At 32.9% G+C, this 18,447-nt stretch overlaps 2 protein-coding genes across 2 annotated transcripts; both read left to right on the top strand.

The window, feature by feature from the left end:
- The first annotated feature begins 1,585 nt into the window (after window positions 1–1,585).
- Window positions 1,586–6,267, top strand: LOC130622056 (uncharacterized). The gene is made up of 3 exons (XM_057437450.1): window positions 1,586–1,731; window positions 1,967–2,097; window positions 5,326–6,267. Exon 3 carries the CDS (start codon window positions 5,337–5,339, stop codon window positions 6,177–6,179), a length of 843 nt encoding a protein of 280 aa, XP_057293433.1. The 5' UTR covers window positions 1,586–1,731; window positions 1,967–2,097; window positions 5,326–5,336; the 3' UTR covers window positions 6,180–6,267.
- A 7,980-nt stretch (window positions 6,268–14,247) lies between these two features.
- Window positions 14,248–17,265, top strand: LOC130622057 (uncharacterized). The gene is made up of 2 exons (XM_057437451.1): window positions 14,248–15,473; window positions 15,936–17,265. Exons 1-2 carry the CDS (start codon window positions 15,033–15,035, stop codon window positions 16,257–16,259), a joined length of 765 nt encoding a protein of 254 aa, XP_057293434.1. The 5' UTR covers window positions 14,248–15,032; the 3' UTR covers window positions 16,260–17,265.
- The last annotated feature ends 1,182 nt before the right edge of the window (window positions 17,266–18,447 follow it).

Here is an 18,447-nt window from a genome sequence, read left to right as displayed (position 1 = left end):
TTTGTACAAAAGTACGCACCTAGCCAAGTGAAACCTACGAACTGTGTTCCAAGCCTGTTGTTGAGACTTTTAATGTGGTTGTGCTTCTTCTTCAACGCCTTTATTAAGAACTGAGTCGGTACCTTCCAATAAAATTTGCGTTTGCTTAGAGAAAAGTGAAAATGTGGAATCTAGTCCAAGTAAAGTCAAGTCAAGTCAATGTCTTATGATGCACTAGAAGTACGATAAATATATTTCATGAATTTATATACTTGTTTCTTTATTAAAAATGGTATAAGTCTGCTTTTTAAAACCAACCTAAAGTTATACCATAAAAGGAAGAAATATTTTTATAAATTTTTTGCACACGATACCACTTTTCCACGGGGCCTTCAACACGATACTTAAGTGAAGGGGTGTAGAAGAAGTGGCCACAAATAAATTCGAAGAGTCCGAGGAAATTTTCGAAATTGCACTTTTTATAGAATGCTCTTTGTTTAATGCAACTTTTGGAATTTGTGTTACTTTCATTTTACTTGTTTTTTTATATATAAGAAAAGAGTTGTGGAAGTTTGACTTACGTTGCTAAAGACTGATCTTTGTTTGTTAAAATAGTTCCCAGACAAAAAAAATTTCAAACATGAGCACGCGCATTAAAATTGGTTTACAGCATTATACGGACATTTTTTCATGGATATGACGGAATTCTGAAAGTTGAAAAAATTCTTTTCCAGCCAATAAAAGTTTTTCCTGCGCGAAAAAAAAAATGTCCCAAGAAAATTTTCTTGTCCGGGGACTATTTTAACAAGATTTAAATTATTTATTTAACTAAAACTTTTAGTCAGAGCTTAATGAAAAAGCTTGCAAGATAAGATATCTCCTTTTTAGCTTTCTCATTACTCAAAGTTTCTGTGGTTAACAGGAAACTATCGTAATTGTAACGAAATACGTAAACAGGGATTGATATAACAAAATAACAGGAAAATCATAACGTCAGAAAGATATACAAAAGACATTTACTGAAAGAAAACACATTTTACGGATGATCATTGCAAGAAGCGTAGTAAATACTATATTTCTTAACGGCAAATTTCTCTTTTATTAAAGTTTTAAATATCTTATGATTTTATTTAAATAAGTAATTATAACACATTGATTGATAAATTTTTTATTTCTTTTTATTTATATATAATGAAAGACCGTTAAATCGACATCGAGAAAGACATCAAGATTCAAATAAAACATGTAAATACAAAATACAGATTTTAATTTCGGTAAAGCTGTGTTTCTTTTGTTAAAAGTGTATAGTGTTTAAAGTCAGTTAGCATTACAAGAAACCAATGTTTTATGCTTTTACGTCTAATGGTTTAATAAAAGTTTTAAAAGCAGGCATAATGATTTCATGCATTATGGTGTGTTGATTCATGCGTAATCGTTCCACAATTAAACTAGATAATCGCTATGAAAGTCGATGAGACATTCTGTTAAAGACGCAAGCTTTGCGTCTTTTTTACTTCAATGAATAAGTCTGACAAAATAACAATACTTTACTGTTGATTCTAATATGTTTTATTTCCTTTTTAGTGTAATTTTTCTACAAGATAAAAAGTCGGATTACAGGAAGCGACACAAAAACTTTGTAGACCGCGTTATTAGATAAATTTCTATTGGCATAGTGATGTCAAATGACAAGATTGGTCGATCGATTGACTCATAACTGTCAAATATTAGAGTGTTTAAAGCTGGTTTGAAGTAGGTTAATATAAATGTGTATTATAAAACCTTATGAAAGACTCTGACGTTATCATTAAAACAAAAAATATTATTCAAAGAACTTTTAAATCCACAGTCATAATAAGATTTTGTTTGGTGTCTTTGTTAAAAAACGTGGAAAAATGTTGAAGGATATGTCAAACAGTTTTTACTATTAACAAGGTATTGTAAAATCATACTTAATTATCTAAATATTTATCTACGCCTTTTTTAGTTGACACGACCAATATTGTTTTCTGCACTAAAGACTGAGTTTCTTCATTGATAGCAACAACAGTGAAAGAAGAGCAAAAGTGAATCAGGTTCAAATAACTAAAACTGTCACAAACAGGAAGACATATCAAGGTATGACATAATTTTGTTTCCACTGATTGTTGTCTGTTTTTATATCGCCGTAGTTTCGCCGTCTAAAATAAAAAAAACATAACAAGCACTGGGAACGAGGTTGCGTATTACTATCATATGAAGGATACTACTTTATTTTATCAACACAGGAATGCATGTACGACACATTTTTTTATTAGAGTAATTTATAACAAAAATGAGACTGGGAATGGTTGAAATTAAGAACAAAATAATGGCAATGTTAACTCTATTTCTGGTCGAGAGGTATTTTTGGTCTCGTTTTTTTTGTTTTTTTTGGGGAAAGGGAGGGGAAGGCTTAAATTGAAGGTCATTATTTCAGATGTTATTCTTCTCACTCCAAATCCAACAAAGAGAAGATAATTAACAAAAACCTAGTTTTAAACGTCATGCGGGTGGTAAAATTATTGTGATGTTGTACAAATATTTGATTAAAATACACGAGCAAAATAAGAACAATTTCAAGTTGAACATGTACCGACAAAAACACAGTGGAACCTCTGTAAGCTTTTTGTGCCGAGTTATTTGTGGGTCTTCGATGTTGAGAAGGGGGTGATTCGTCCCCTTCCCGTTCCCCCTTTCTATTTCTAAAGTTGATGTTCAATCGACATAAAACTTACAATAAGTATTGCCAAGACCTTAAGAAACAATTAGTTTAAAAAATCTGCTGATGTCTGCACCTTTTTGCTAATGACGTCATTAAACGTGGAAAAAAGGTTAAACAGAGGGGAGGGCACGAGTGTTAAAGACAGAGAAAAAAATTTCTTTCGGAAGATATCTGAATAAACTCTTATAATAAAATCTATTAAAAGCAGACAGTCTAAAGCGGACACTTATTTTATATCCCAACACAGCTATTTTCATGGGAATACATTAAAGCTACTCTCCAATTAGCGGACACCATCGATGCTAGTATACTATTGCAATGCACTAGGATCTTGGAATTTCACATTTGTGCTCAGTCCCAGACCCCTTTTCTGCATCACATGGGTATAACTGTAATTTCCAATAATTTTTTACATAGTGGAATGGCTATAACTTCTTTTTTATGGCATATCAATGGCAGATCCTAGAGTATTGCACTCAACCATATGGCCATAACAAGCTGATAAAGTGGCTAATAAAGAAAATTGACGAAATAAATGTTAAAAAAACTTTGTCTATTTTTCTTTACTAGCTTTCGATTTTTTTGGACTGTCAGCTCATTGGGTAGAAAAAAAGCTATATTTGCTCTTTAGTGCAAAAAATATTGTCTGCTAATTAAATGTCCGCTATTTGGAAAGTTTTTTATGAGACGTTGACTTGAAAACGGCTGGTGGACCAAAGATCCGCTAATCAGAGGTGTCCGCCTTTTGGAGTGTCCGTTACTTGGAGAGAAAACTGTATACCACTATAAAGCGTACGAAGAAACATTTTGACCATAATATCAAAAATCAATATTTTATTGTTTTTCTTTTTGTCTGAACAACTGTTTGCAATACTTACGTGTTACGTGTTATTAAGTTAACTTTTTTACAGCTTTTTATTGACCACTAAAGCCTTGTGAAGGCGATAGAACATATCGCTTTATTCTATCGTTAAAATTTCAGAACTTGCTTTAGTAGACACGGAATCAGTTCTATCGCTTATTTTTATCGCTTTTTTGTTCCATTTTTTAGAACTTGGGTCTATTGTGGAAAGCGATAGGAATGAAATGTTTTCATTTCTATCGCTTTAAAAATTAGACCTATTGCTAAGATCAAAGGAATTTTTTCAAATGCCGACATTCGAAATTTAAATTTTAAAAAAAAACATTCTAAATTCAAAAAAATAAAACACTCGAATGTGTATGTTGTGGGAAAGGTTGATTGAATACTTCGTTGTTTTGTTTTGAAAACAATAATTCACACGTTTAGTCGTCGGATTAGCATCATGGTCAGAAAAACAATCAATCTACCTAAAGGGTGGAAATCTTCAATTGTATTAAGAAATATCCTTGTTTGTATGACAAAGGGGATGAATTTTAAAAGGACAAGCAGGCCAAAAAGAATGCTTGGCGAAGAATTGAGGAAGAGCTTGAAATCCCAGTCTTTGTACATATTCTTTACCCATATCTTTCTTTTTCTTACTTTTTTACTTTTTTTTTTATCAAAAGAACTGCATGAAACATCCAATCAAGCTCCTCATTACTGTCTGCTTTTGTATTAATCACTATTCAGAAATAGAGATTAATTCTATCGCCTTCAGTGAGCACAAGGCTTAACGTGGCGTTTACAAGGTAGCTCTCATCCATAGTACAGTAGGTAGACGTGTGTCACCTCTGCTTCACTTGGTCATAACCTAAGATAACGTAATATGAGCATGCGTAATGGATTCCCGGTTTTGTTTTAGAACTTCTTCTGCATGTCTTGCCAAAATAAGCAAAACCCCTCAGACGCACACCTCTTTAAAGGGACAAAATCTCTGGTCCTGCATGCGTCCGTCTTAAGAAGGTTCCACTGTACTTCAGCCAACGTTAAATTTCAAAGAGCATGTGCAGTGCCCTAAATTTTATTGTTTCCATTTTTAATGTTTCATTTAACCCGAACAAATTCATTTACAAGTCCTTGCCGTCATGAAATGTACAATTTTTTCATGTATCACTAGTTTTTGCAATTCAAGAATATATGTTGTGTTGGGAAACCTGGCTTTTAAATCTCATTATACCGGAATGTATTCTTTAAAATGTAAATATTCAAATTCTTTGGTCGAAAACGCGAAAGAGAAAACGTTTTCTCAACAGAATGCAACACCACAAAAATATAAATCGGAAACAATCAGAATCTATATGCCCTAAATGCTTCAGCCTGGAGTTAGTATGATATTTTTAAGTGATGGGAATTCATCTCATGGAGACACTTGCTTGACAGAGCTCCTTTTTAAAGCCAACTTTTTGTTTTATGTGTATTTTAACACGGCGGATAATAAATTTTAAGATGATTCCTGTGTTTATTTAAACACACTACAAACCATTATGTCGTCGATGTTAATCTTCTTGCTAACTTTTTGTATTTTGAATGAACATATAGCTGTGATTGGTGTATACTAGAAAAAGGCGGGTGAAAGTGGGCGGATGAATAAAGGCGCTGTGTACAGATTTCAAATTAAATCATTAGGATTTGTTTTAAGCAGTATTTGAAAAGGGTTCAAGATGTATTACAATCGGTATATATGTATATATTTCTTATTTAGGCTATTAACTCATGGAAAATTTAAATATTCCGTGTCGTGTATCATATGGCACTAATGAATACGTACAATATAATCATGGCGGAGGAAAATCAAAACTTATCATTTCAGTGCCCCATGGTGGCTCGATGAAACCCACTTCGATACCGAACAGAGATGAGAGTGACCTTGTGGTGAAGAATGGTGGGAACATTAAAGTATCTGTTATCAAGGATTTATATACCAAAGAATTAGGATTACTACTACGAGACGAAATCATCCAGTTGACTTCTTCCGAGCATGCACCTCATTTAATAATATGTGATCTACACCGTTGTAAAATTGATGCCAACAGGGGAATAGAAGAAGCAACGTTACAAAATGAAGATGCAATAATTGCTTACAAAGAGTACCACGATTTCCTTTCGTTAGCTGGAAGAACTGTTGACGTTGGTTTGATGGTTGATTTACATGGACAAACACACCCAGAAGAATGGGTTGAGTTAGGTTATCTCATTACAAAAGGAGCCCTTAACCAGGAATCTTACAACAAGGAGAAATGCTCAATGAGATCACTCTGTACGACATCAAAGTTTCCTTTAAAAGATTTAATTTGCGGAGATTGCAGTTTAGGCCATTTTTTACAAAGCGAAGGTGTCAATACCATACCCTCTCCAGTCAACCAAAAAACAAATGGAAACTATTTTAGAGGGGCCTACAATATTTTTGAGCATGGTTCTATCAATACTGGAAGTGTGGATGCAGTGCAAATCGAAACACCTCGAAAATATAGAAATAAAGATGCGGCGCCGGCTTACGCGAAAGCATTAGCAAGAGCTATTGTTAATTTCATCGATCTACACTATGAAAGAATGTGAAAAGTAAAACTTTTTCAGCTTAAGTACAAAAATTTTTGGAATTAAATTTTCATCTATATTTATATTTTATTTGTTATATTTATACCTATTATTATTATACTTCGTATTAAAAAGCTTTATTAGACAGCCATTGTAATTCTTGCGAAGGGTAAATCGCATCGCACATTTAGATAAATTCAAAAAATATTTCTTATCAAAGACAGAGTTGTGTATCATCTGGTCACATCCAATCACTTTAGTTTATACTGTACAAAAAACAATGGCTATCCAGGCCATCAAAAAGTCACCAAGCATTTTTGTTTTTTATGGAAGAAGTTTAGCTGTTAACTTAAACCTAATTTAAAACTATGTAACTAGAGGTTACTTTTATTTTAAGGCGAAATTCCACTCCCATCTTTAAGCCACACCCATCTTTAAGCCACTTCCATATGTAAACAGCTCGGCTCGAAGCGGACGTATTAAATTTCCCCAATTTATTGCGCAACATTGAGAAGCGCTTTTGCCTGCGCTGCTATCTTCAATAGTCAAAATCATTTTAATATTTTTATGTATTATATTTTTATTTTTTTTAACATTTACGTAATGATTCCGACCATCTTCCACGCAAAATCTCCTGGCAAGTATGAAAAATTGCATAAATGGTACCTCAAAGTAAACATGAAAATTACCATGTTTTTCTCATCGCCGGATCTGAGAAAGCTAAGAAAAATTTATTCTGCAAAATTCATCGATAAAAAGTGACAAATGTTTTTGTCGATTTTTTGGTCAACGAAAATTTTAACCAATGAAATTTTATACTAAGGGCTATTTTGAACGGTCTTATGTCTAAATAGTATTATTCTGAGTAAAGCTTTTTTATCATTTCATTTTTATTGAGTCAAATCTTTTGTCTCTTTCTCACTAACTTGGCGTTGAGGGGTTAAAGAGAGAGAAATTATACTAAGAATAACATTCGTTACATTTGTCGGTAAAAATGATGCCAGATAACGAATTTCTTTACCAAAAAAAATTTTCAAAAGCGACGAAACTTTAAACATTTATAACATTTATCACTTTAAACATTTATAACATTTATCACTAAGATTTTTTTATTTATTTGTTTCCTTATTTAAAGTCAATTTTACAGTAGTTAAAAAGAAAAACTGATTTAAATCGACTAAAAAACAAAACAAAACAAAATAAAAATAAAAAAAATAAAAAAAATCGCATAATAATGCTCAAAAAAATCTTAGCACTGGGTTATATATTTTACATGAGCGATCAGTACCCTTCCAGGACCGTATTGAACGATGAAAACTGCAAAGCGAAGGAGAGTTTTTGACGGAAGATGGGACAGATAACCATAAAATTCCTGTACGATTAGCAAGACTATTTAAACCATATGATAGTGTGCGGTAAGTCGAGCGCTTTACCAGACTAAAATTATGTAAGTTATAGTTATTTTCTCTAATGCAAAAAATTTCAGACATATAACGAGGCGATATTCCGTTTAAAAATTTATATAATTCTTTCATAAGACTTCTTAAGTTAATAACATGGATGGAATTACTATTTGATAAACTAAGAAGAGCCTCAAAACTAGATGTGCTATCATTATTAATTATGCGTAGACAACGTTCATGTACAAGATTGATACGATTCTTAGCTACACACCCACAAAATATCTATATCAAAGGACAATAGGAGAACTGAGAAAGAATAAAGGTATTAAAAAGAAGTTTCCCTTTTTCTTGGAGAAATATACAAAGAAATTCTCTGAAGAACGTTAAGCTTCCTACTGGCTTTAGAACAAATGTTTCTAATATGTGCGGCAAATTTTAGTTTTGTATCAATCGTAACACCGAGCAATTCGACTGTCGAACTCCACTTAATAGTCTGACCTTTAAAAGAAATAAAATTGTCGATACTTCCCATCGTAATATATTGATATTTATTTAAATTTACGAAAAGAAAGTTCTCATTAAACCAATTTTGTAATATATAGATAAATCTGTGAGTAAAATTGATTTAACTTTATCTAGGGTATTGCCGCCAGCATATAAAGTATTATCGTCAGTAAAATTACAAATTTGTGAAAGTGAGACGAACCAAAATAAATCATTCATAGAGATAATAAAAAATGGAGGACCTAGAATAGATCCTTGAGGAACTTCAACAAGAAGAGGACGCCAAGTACTAACAACAGAGTTTATTCTGGCTCGTTGAAAACGGTTGCTAAGATAAGAATAAATGAAATGCAAAGCACTTTTAGCAAAACCATAGACACGAAGCTTTGCAATAAGTAGGCTATGAATAATCGTATCAAGGACCTTTGAAAGGTCTATTAGAACTGCCCCAACAACATCCTTAATGTCTAGTGTTCCATTTCTCAATAATTCTTACAAGTGCATACTGGGTATTGTAACCTTTTCTGAATCCTGATAGACATGGACTCAGTTTATTAGCCATAAAGTTATTTACCTGTTTGAGAACAAGCCTTTCAAGAACCTTTGATAGATTATAGAGTAAGCTTACAGGTCTATATTTTTGCTTGTCATTAAGATCCCCTTTTTGTAAATAGGTATAACCTCAGCTAGTTTCAGCTCATCAGAAAAAATACAATTTTCAAAATAAAAATTTATAATAAAAGTGAGATAGGGCGTTATTATATCAATGCATAATTTAAGTAAATAAAGAGGAAAATCGTTAACCCTATTATACCTGAGCTTTTTTGGCCCTTCTGAGGGCGGGGGGGGGGGGGCACAAAGTGCCCGCGGGCCATAAATCCTGAACCACTTGTGCTTAAGTGATGAAACTTGGCTTAATCTGAGAATGTCTTAGTACAAAGTCAATTCAGGTAAAATAATAATTTGATGACGTCATAGGAATTAGAAATGACGTCACACGTGTTAAAAATGGTCATTTTCCCAATTTTTCAGTACGTTTTAATTTCTCGCGTGTTACTAATGATATTGGCTTCATTCTTGGTAGATTTGTGAATGAATACTAAAATATGTGTTTCACATGAAAAAAGTGATTTTAATGACGTCATTGGGATAATAATGACGTCATTTCGGCACAAAAAATTCTTATTTTAACGATAAAGATAAAAAGACCCGTTCTACCAGAAACATTGATGCTCATCTCAATAAACTTAGCATATATGTAGAAAATGACATTTAAAGATAATCGAGCTAAGGAAAACAGTATAATCCGGTCTGCTTTTTACCCGTAGTAACCATATATCACCTTAGAAACACTTTGGTTACCACTTAGTAACCAACATACATGTAATAAATAATTACATACCCAATACAACATCTTAAAAAATTCTTACATGAATGTCAACGGTTTTCAAAATTCCAAAAAATTTACCCCCATCCAAAAAAAGCAATACCCCCGGCAAAGTACAAAATTTTTCCAAAAATATTTTTTTTCATCAGAAGCAATAATAAAAGTTAGGAATAGTCACAAAATTTTAGCACTTAATCACATGCGTATCTAAAGTTATGCCTAGTCAAAAAGGCCGCGGGCACTTTGTGCCCCCCCCCAGGTATAATAGGGTTAACAGGAGAAGACTTTTTCGAGTCCATATTACGTATTATTTCATTAACATCATTTTGAGAAACAGGCCGGAATTGAGTCATTTCTGTGACTTCTACACTTTTCCAAATTTCGATTACGCTCAGGTGATTTTCGTGTGATTCTATCGCATCTTCTACAGAGTTGATATTCGCTTCGTTTGCATTTGCTTTAGTGGGTAGTGAGGATGTAATATCTGCAAAATAGTGATGAATACTTCACAGACATCTTTATTCTTTTTGACGATTTCTTCATTTTCAATGAGAGTTATCTTATTCGAGTGATGAGATACATTTGAAAATAAGGGTTTCGTTGACTTCCAGAATTGTTTGCTATCAGCAGCTATGTTAGACGTTTCTAAATTTTCATAATATTTGCTGTTTATAGAACGTAGTAGATTTAAAGAGTAGTGCCTTTGTCTTTTGAATTTTAGTCAACTCTCAGGAGATGGGTTTTTATTGTATTTGTGACGTAATTTTGATTTTTGCATGATCGCCTTTCTTAATTTCTTGGTTATAAACGGTGCATGGTTAAATCGCAAATACTTTTTCTTTAGTGGGGCAAAGGAGTCTAATGTGTTTATTAGGCATAGATGTAATGAATTGTAATCTTGATTTTCTGAACAATGAATACGCAAGTTTGATTTCAAAGTCTTTTTAAACTCTATTAGATTAACTTTCTTTAAATTACGGTAATATTTAACATGAGCATCACATTTGACAACAGATAATTTCATCATAGTACACACAAATACATGCTAGTCAGATATCCCTGTTTCAATGGTCGAGCTATTTTTAAAACATATTTGTTAATTTGTTAGAATTAAGTCGATACAGGTAGGTAATTCGCAGAAATGAAACAAGTTGACGATTTTATTAACTTTTCAAGTCCGTATAAAGTCAAAAAATTCATCAAGCGTCGTATTAGCAACTTCCATGTTAAAATCACCCATAACAATAAAATGAACGTAAGCACTAAGATACACATTAAGAGCTTTACCGATTTAAGTAAGGAAATAGCGATTTTCTAGATTAGGTGATTTGTAGGATCCGATGACAAGTATTTTTTTTCCTCAAGTTAATTTCGAGACACATGACTTCAGTATCACTTGGAAATATATAACTATTAAGTTGTTTAAAAGATAATTCTTGATTTACATAAAATAAAATACCGCCGCCGTGAGCATTTCTGTCTTTTCTTAATACAGTTGACTCTCTCTATCTCGACTACCCTCTATCTCGAACATCTCTCTATCTCGAACCAAAGTCTCGGTCCCTTGGACATTTGTGTAGGCTCTAAGCTATTTTCCTCTCTTTATCTCGAACCTCTCTATCTCGAATACCTCTCTATCTCGAACCAAAATCTCGGTCCCGTCTGACTGTTTCTCTCTCTATCTCGAACTTTTCCGGATTTAAGAACCTATTTACACTAAAAATCGAATTAAAATGTTCCATTTTCGAACGAAAATGTTTGACGTTCGAATTCTAAAGTCACTCACAAAACATTGTTTACAGTGTTTTGAACCAGAAACCTTCTTGAGGTGAAGATGTCGGCTTTAAAAAGAAAACTCAATAACGTTTCTTTAATTCAAAAATGTCAAATAATTCGGGAAATCGAGAAAGAAATGTCAAACAAGGAGGCAGCAGAAAAATACGGGATCCCAAAAATACAATTTCAACTTGGATGAAAAAAAAAACATAAGATCCTACAAAGCTTGGAAGAACAAAAAACCGCGTCTGGTTCGAAAAAGGTTCGAGGCTGTGATTATGAGCAGATAGACAAGGCTGTTTTCAAATGGTTTACTGTTCAAAGAAGCCAAAACATTCCGATCGATGGCAATTTGATAAAAGAAAAGGCACTCAGTTTTGCTAAAAACTTTGATTGTTCAAGTTTCCGATGGTTGGCTGGACAAATGGAAAAAAAGGTAAATAACATAGTTATAATAATAATAAGGTGTCATACGAAGTCTAAAAGCGCATTACCGAAGGAGAGTTGTACGTTTGCTGTGCAGTGCTTTGGAGAACAACAAACCTTTGCCAAAGATTTCAATTTTAAGCGGAATGAAGATACTGGCTGATTCTTGGGAGGCTGTAACTAAACAAACCATCATCAATTGTTTTAAGAAATCTGGAATCTCTTCTACAGGACAACAGGATGCTATTGCTGATTCGGATGACCCATTTAAAGATCTTCAAGAAAGTTTGGATGATTTAAGAGAGGCTGATCCATCATTGGTACCAAATGATCTCAGTGCTAATGATCTTGTGACCTTGGATGATGAGGTTATCGCAACCGCCCCTCAAATGTCTAATGAGAATATCATTGATGAATTTCGGAAATCTCAGGACGACGAAGCTGAAGACGATGGCAGTGACATGGAGGATGATTCATTTGATATAGTTGTCGAAAAACCATCAAGATCAAAAGTCGAGTGTAGTATTGATCTTTTGAAAGATCTAGCAATGTGTTGCGAAAAAGGCAATGAAATGCAAATGCTTATCTCCAAATTCGAAAAAATGTATAATGAAGACAGAGTGGCATCACTTAAACAAAAAGACATAACCGATTTCTTTAAATGAAGCTGTAAATTTATTTTATGTATTTATTTTAAAAGAAGTCTTGTGCATTGAATATTAACATTTTAACATCTCTCATTGACCTCTATCAACTCCCGATACACTGAAGGTTAAAAATACGTTTTTTACGAAAAAATCCAATTTTTGTCAATTTTTCTCTATCTCGAACTTTCTCTATCTCGAACAAATTTTCTGGTCCCTTGCGAGTTCGAGATAGAGAAGTCAACTGTATAACATAGTCCTTCTTATAAATTTGGGCATCGGTAAAAGAAACATCGATTTTTGTTTCAGTTAGCAATAAGACATCTTCTTCAAACATATGGACAATATTTTTCGTAGCAAATTAATATTCAAATGACCAATTATTATGTTATTCAAATGTTTTGTCGTAAAATTTTAACATAATTAGATAAGTTACACGAATCCGAGCCATTACTTATTGGAAGATTTTTTATGTCGCAATGAAGTCAATCTTCTATATAACTTGTTGAAAATTTTGAGACAGTAATAACGTTCCTTTTATGTTTAAGTGCAGTCGACTGCGGTTCAAATGTTCTTCAGGGTTAATATTGCTATTGTCAATGAAACCGATATTTCTTTCAATACATAAGTTTTGCAAGCGGTTGTTTACAATTAACACTTTCTCATTTGCGCTATTATCGTCACTGCGTTGTACCAAACCTGGTATACAGTAGACGTCCGTTAATTCGAACACGCAAGGGACTAAATTATTTGTTCGAATTAACGAATGTTCGAATTATCGGAAGTTCAGAAAAAACAAGAATTTTAATAAACGTTTAAAGGTGTTATGCTAATATAACTTTACTACAACTTTGCTACAACTTTTTTTAAAAATCTTTTAACGTTGTTTGCTTGGCGATGGGCAAGGCGTCCAAATTCTATGTAAGCTTCATTTTATTGGAAATGCCAATTTAATCGATAAATTGAAAGAAATTTTGCAACCATTGATGCAATAAAAATGAAAACATTTTTTTTTTTTCCATAAGATTTTATTTATCAATACACAAAATTTCGCATTAACGAGCATAATGCAGCCTTGGGATTAAAAAATTGTTCGAATTAGCAAAATGTTTGAATTAGCGAAGTTCGAATTAAGCAGCTCAAAACATAAGACTTTATTAAACCAAGCTCAAGGGACTTGGCAATTTGTTCGAAATAACGGAAAGTTCGAATTAAGCGGCATTCGAATTAACGGATGTCTACTGTAATTACATTGTTTTTATCTGTATTTACATCAAGGTCTAAGTTTAAAATGTTGTTTGGGATCTCATGTGGCTCTGATTTATGTACGTCATTTGTACCACAGTGTAGAATTATATAGTAGAAATCATATAACTTTTCATACATTTTGTCGTCGCTCCAGAAAACGACTTGACAACAACTTTATGTTCAGCTGATGTATGTTTCCAACCCTTTACTTCCTTTATCAAAAAGTCTCAAATAATTTGCGCTACTTTCTTTCGATCTTTGTTGCGTTGTGTTTTCGGCTGAGTAATGTTGAGACTTTGTTGAACTTCCCTTGGATCGCTAATAGATTCATCAATAAGTGAATGAGCAATTTGATTATCGTGAGTAAATGATGATGATTCTTTATTACTGCGACTCGGCTTCACAGGATCCTTAGGGAAATTAAAATTTTCATCAAGTCTGTTATTATCTTGTGAAATTTTGGTAGCCGTCACGGGTAGTGATTTCGTCGTTGCGTTTACTAAAATATTTATTAGGTTATTTTTATTTTTGATTTTCTCTTCCAAAAACGAAATGCGGTCTTCTAGAACATTTATCAGTCTAATATTCATCCTGTCCGGAGAGTTTAACACTCGAGGCAAAGATTCAAGTGCTTCCGCTACCACACTATGCACAAACGTCTTTAATTCGTTTAATATCTCAACTTTAGAATACATTCTATCGATAAGCCTTTCATCACTTTCTTAAATCTTCCCATTGGTTATTGTTGAGGTATCTGTTTGTACACATAAAGGATTATTTAGAAATCTTTTATGACTTTGTTCAGATTTTAACACCTTAAACTTATTCCTTCAACTTACACGGGACGCGTTACGGGGATGCCATATTGTGTACCGTGCAATAACAGCTTTGTTTTTTGTCCATCCGTCTATCCGTCTGAAGTTAGCTGCAATGATTTTTTTATAGAACCAATCATGGTGCATGTTTTTATAAAATCACAAGTTAGCGAAATATTTGTGGCATGGACATAAAAACAAAGTAGCGTAAAACGCTTAGTGATCACGACGTTTATTTCGGAATTTGTAGTGTGGCGGCTTGGAGAGGATTACTTTATATCATTTTAGAGAAAAAGTTATTTTTTACGCTCTTACATGTTAATAAGGTGAATACATTATCACGTTTTTAACAATCTATTTATGCATTCTCGAAGTTTTTTTTAAGAAATAGATATCGGGAATGTGAACGGTAGGTGAAAATCTGATTCGAAAGTAGTTACGGCAGCGCAACGACAATTCGACAGTATTTACGGCAACGCAACAACAGGGGAACCTATTTTTAAATGTTTCGTTGTGTTACGTTACGTTATGCTTGATTGCTCAACGAAACTTAACGGTTCGATAGGTCCTTAACGGTACATGATTTAGACTTTATATGTTTTCTGCATTAAGAACTTCGAACTCAGAACACGGTGAAAGTTAATCAGGAACGTTAGACAGATATTCTTACGATGAGTCTGAATGTACGACTTATACTTTTTGCGATTTACTTATTCTATAGCAATGCAGATATGGACTGCATTGATGGTACCGAGAACCGATGCTGTCGAGATGACCTAAAGGGATATTATCATTCAGTAAATAACAAAAGACACTTCACAGAGTGTCCAATCAATACAAGATGTAGCTGTTACTTCCGACAGAAATGTACAATGCCGATAGAAGAAATATGTTCGGAAAGGAAATCACCATTTCCTGCGAACCTAAGTTTTTCCGTCGTTTTTAATGGCACGGAAACTAATCCAAGAGCTAAAGTTTCAGTTGTTCGAGAGGGATATGTTCACGAGGATGGTAAACAAAAAAAATCTTTCAAAAATGAAACAAGAATATCGCTTCAAACGACAAGTTTTCAACAATTGGTACTTCCTGACGGAAAAGGATCTTTTGATTTGGTAGGAAATAATATTAAAATTGCTCGCAGGAGGGGGAAGGTTGCAAGGAAAATTTTCTTACACGCCAATTAAAAAATGATTTATCATCTGGTAAAGTTCGGTAAATTTTAAAGATTTTATGCCTGAAATTCTGTATGCTCTCGAAAGATCTTGCCTTTATTGCTTCTAATCAATAAACACATCCCATGTGTTTCTAAAAGTAATGTAATTTAAAACTGACTGAGCTGTTTTTACTGAGCCACTGGACACATACGATGGGCGCCCAATTGCAGAAGTTATTTAAAATCATATTGCTGATAAACGCGTGTTTTTAAGTAGGAAAAGAATCTTTCCCATAAAAGCATTGATACACTACAGTTGTCATAGTCTCTTTTATTTTTCAATCAAATCTCACTTTGTTTGAGGCTGCGATTAAATTGAATAAATAATGCTTTTTTACACAACAGTGTGGTTTTTTTACAGTTTAGTAGCAGTGCAACTGGCTGTTCCAAGTTGGCAAGTCAGATATTCAGAGGATTTCATGATGAACTACGCGCGCTAACACCCATCAGTACGAACGAAACAGAGACTGGCCATATCATCCAGGACTGGTACGCATCAGATGGAACGTTTGCACATACTTGGAGGCTTAAGTATAACAAAGCCACCGGTAAAATCATTCCATTATTTACCATTTCAGAAGTACTCAGGATGCGCTTCAAATTGACAAGGATTATTCATTCCTTCATCGTAGAAGAGCAAAACGAGAAGTATTTTATTCTGCCAGAGGAGTGTGAGAATGTGTAATTATCAGTAACACGTTAACGAGAGTCAGAAAGAACTAACCTATAACTTCTTGATTGTAAAAAATAAAATGATTGACAAATCTTTTTGATTTTTTTGGCGCACTATCAGATTCTTAACCAAAGTAACATTGAAATGAGGCAAGGAAAATAGTGTAATCTGAAAAAGTTTGTATCTTCGCATTTTAAAAGATTTTTTTTTCTTAATGCACTAAAAATAGTAAAAACGAAAAGATAATAAACTCAGTCAACTATTAAAATTGCATTAAATTCAGAATCAATAAACTTCGAATGGATACTTAATACACCTATGATCACTATGCTAATAATATTATTTCCGGTCCATAATTGTCCCTACGTTTTCTTTGGATGATAAACAACTCGATCAAGAAAAAATTAATCCAATTTTCTTGCCAACAAACATTAATGATGAACAACATTCTTTCCCGGTATAATTAGACAAATTAAAAACATTTGGCACTGAAAAATTTTCTTAGTTTAATACAATATTTTCATTAAATGTAAAACAAAACTAAAAATAAGTTACACAAGATACAGTTGCTATGCTCTGTCGCGTGTGTTACTTTTGGTATTAAACGGACTAATGCCTTCCAAATTAGTACTAAATCACTAATGACGGAAACAATTTTACTGGTATAGCAATATAATGAATTAATCAACATAATTAACTAACAAACATGCAATATCCTGGACCCAAAATTGCTTTCTTTCTGTTATTGTGCACAAACTTTAAGAATACAATTTCCTTTTGTTTCTGTGATTAAAAATTCTGCTGAGTTCATTGTGGTTTTCCTCCCCCAGAAAGGAAATAACAGTGGTTTTCATTGGATAAGGTTTAAGTATTTTTAAAATGCCTTTCAGAACCTCAAATGACATAGCTGTATTAAGTTGTTACAGCTAGTCCATTTTATAGTTACAGCTAGTTTTTATCAATACAGAATATATAAGATCATATTACTGGCTCAGTTCTCCTCGATCGCATTTCTTTTTTGAATGATGTATGTGAGCACGACATTGAGAAGGGCTAGCTATCTTTCCATTTTTAAATAGTGATCACTTTTCGTTAGGAAATTTTTTTACAATTCTTCTAAAAACGAACTATGAAATATCAATAGTTATGCATCTTGACAAGTTTTATTCGTAACAATAACTAGAGAATCTTGTTTGTGAAGGAATTTGTTATTTTTAAAAATTTAATTTGTTATTAGAATTTGTTATTTTTAAAAATTTAAGGCATTTTCGTGAAAATCAAACCCACGAATCTTAAATACTTCTTAAAAGCAACACCAATTACTAACGCAAATTTTTTATGATTACAGACAGTTTATCCAGCTCATAGAACTTTGATTCGCCAGCGTTTTCTTGTTAAAATCTACAAAAAATTAAATTCTTGAGAGTTTAACTTGCTATATTCTATTATAAATTAACCTCGTGGAAGTTAGAAAGAAGGTTAGAAAGAAGGTTAGAAAGGTTTCTCCAAATAACGTTTTTGTGCAGCATTCAGTATTTCAAATGGAACAACCTATAATCAATTTTTTTGTGTTCCTCGAAACTTAATGTCTTTAAATGTTATTGTCTGTTGTATGTTTTTCGATTTTCTGCATATCTGTTATGCAAAGTAAAAAACAGCTACCATAACTTCTGACTAGCGTTACCAAATAAAATCAAACTTAGCATAGTTAAAGTATGTGAAATAAATTTTCACATGCGTCATCACTTTTTCTGTGACATTACCAGAAGCTTCGAATTTTTTGAATTTCTCCGGACTACCAATTTCTATTTACAATTCACTTATTTTAGTTCTAGAACAAATTTTAACATTCTGTTTGAAGTTTCTCTTAACTGTTTTATTTTTTACTTTTCACAAATATGGATATTTCGATTGTCAATATCAATTGGTCTTAAAAGTGTGCAACCTAACAATTTGGCAGGCAGGTTTCCTACTGATAAATATAATACGTTGGTATCGTAGAATTGAATTATAACAAAAGAGTAGAGATATAGGAAAAACATATACGGGGGACGGTATATCCACCTTCCTGGACCACGTAATTTTAAGGCAACGTAGCTGGCATTCTTGTTTCGTAAAGTAGATTGGTCCTAATGCAGATCAGTGAATTTCTTCCTAAGAAAGCTAGTTTTTCTAGACGATTGTAGATATTGTATAGTTC

This window comes from Hydractinia symbiolongicarpus, chromosome 12 (assembly GCF_029227915.1).
Source record: "Hydractinia symbiolongicarpus strain clone_291-10 chromosome 12, HSymV2.1, whole genome shotgun sequence".
Classification (NCBI taxonomy): domain Eukaryota; kingdom Metazoa; phylum Cnidaria; class Hydrozoa; order Anthoathecata; family Hydractiniidae; genus Hydractinia; species Hydractinia symbiolongicarpus.
The sequence above is the reverse complement of the archived record's forward strand: the minus strand, read 5'-3'. Positions and strand labels throughout refer to the sequence as shown.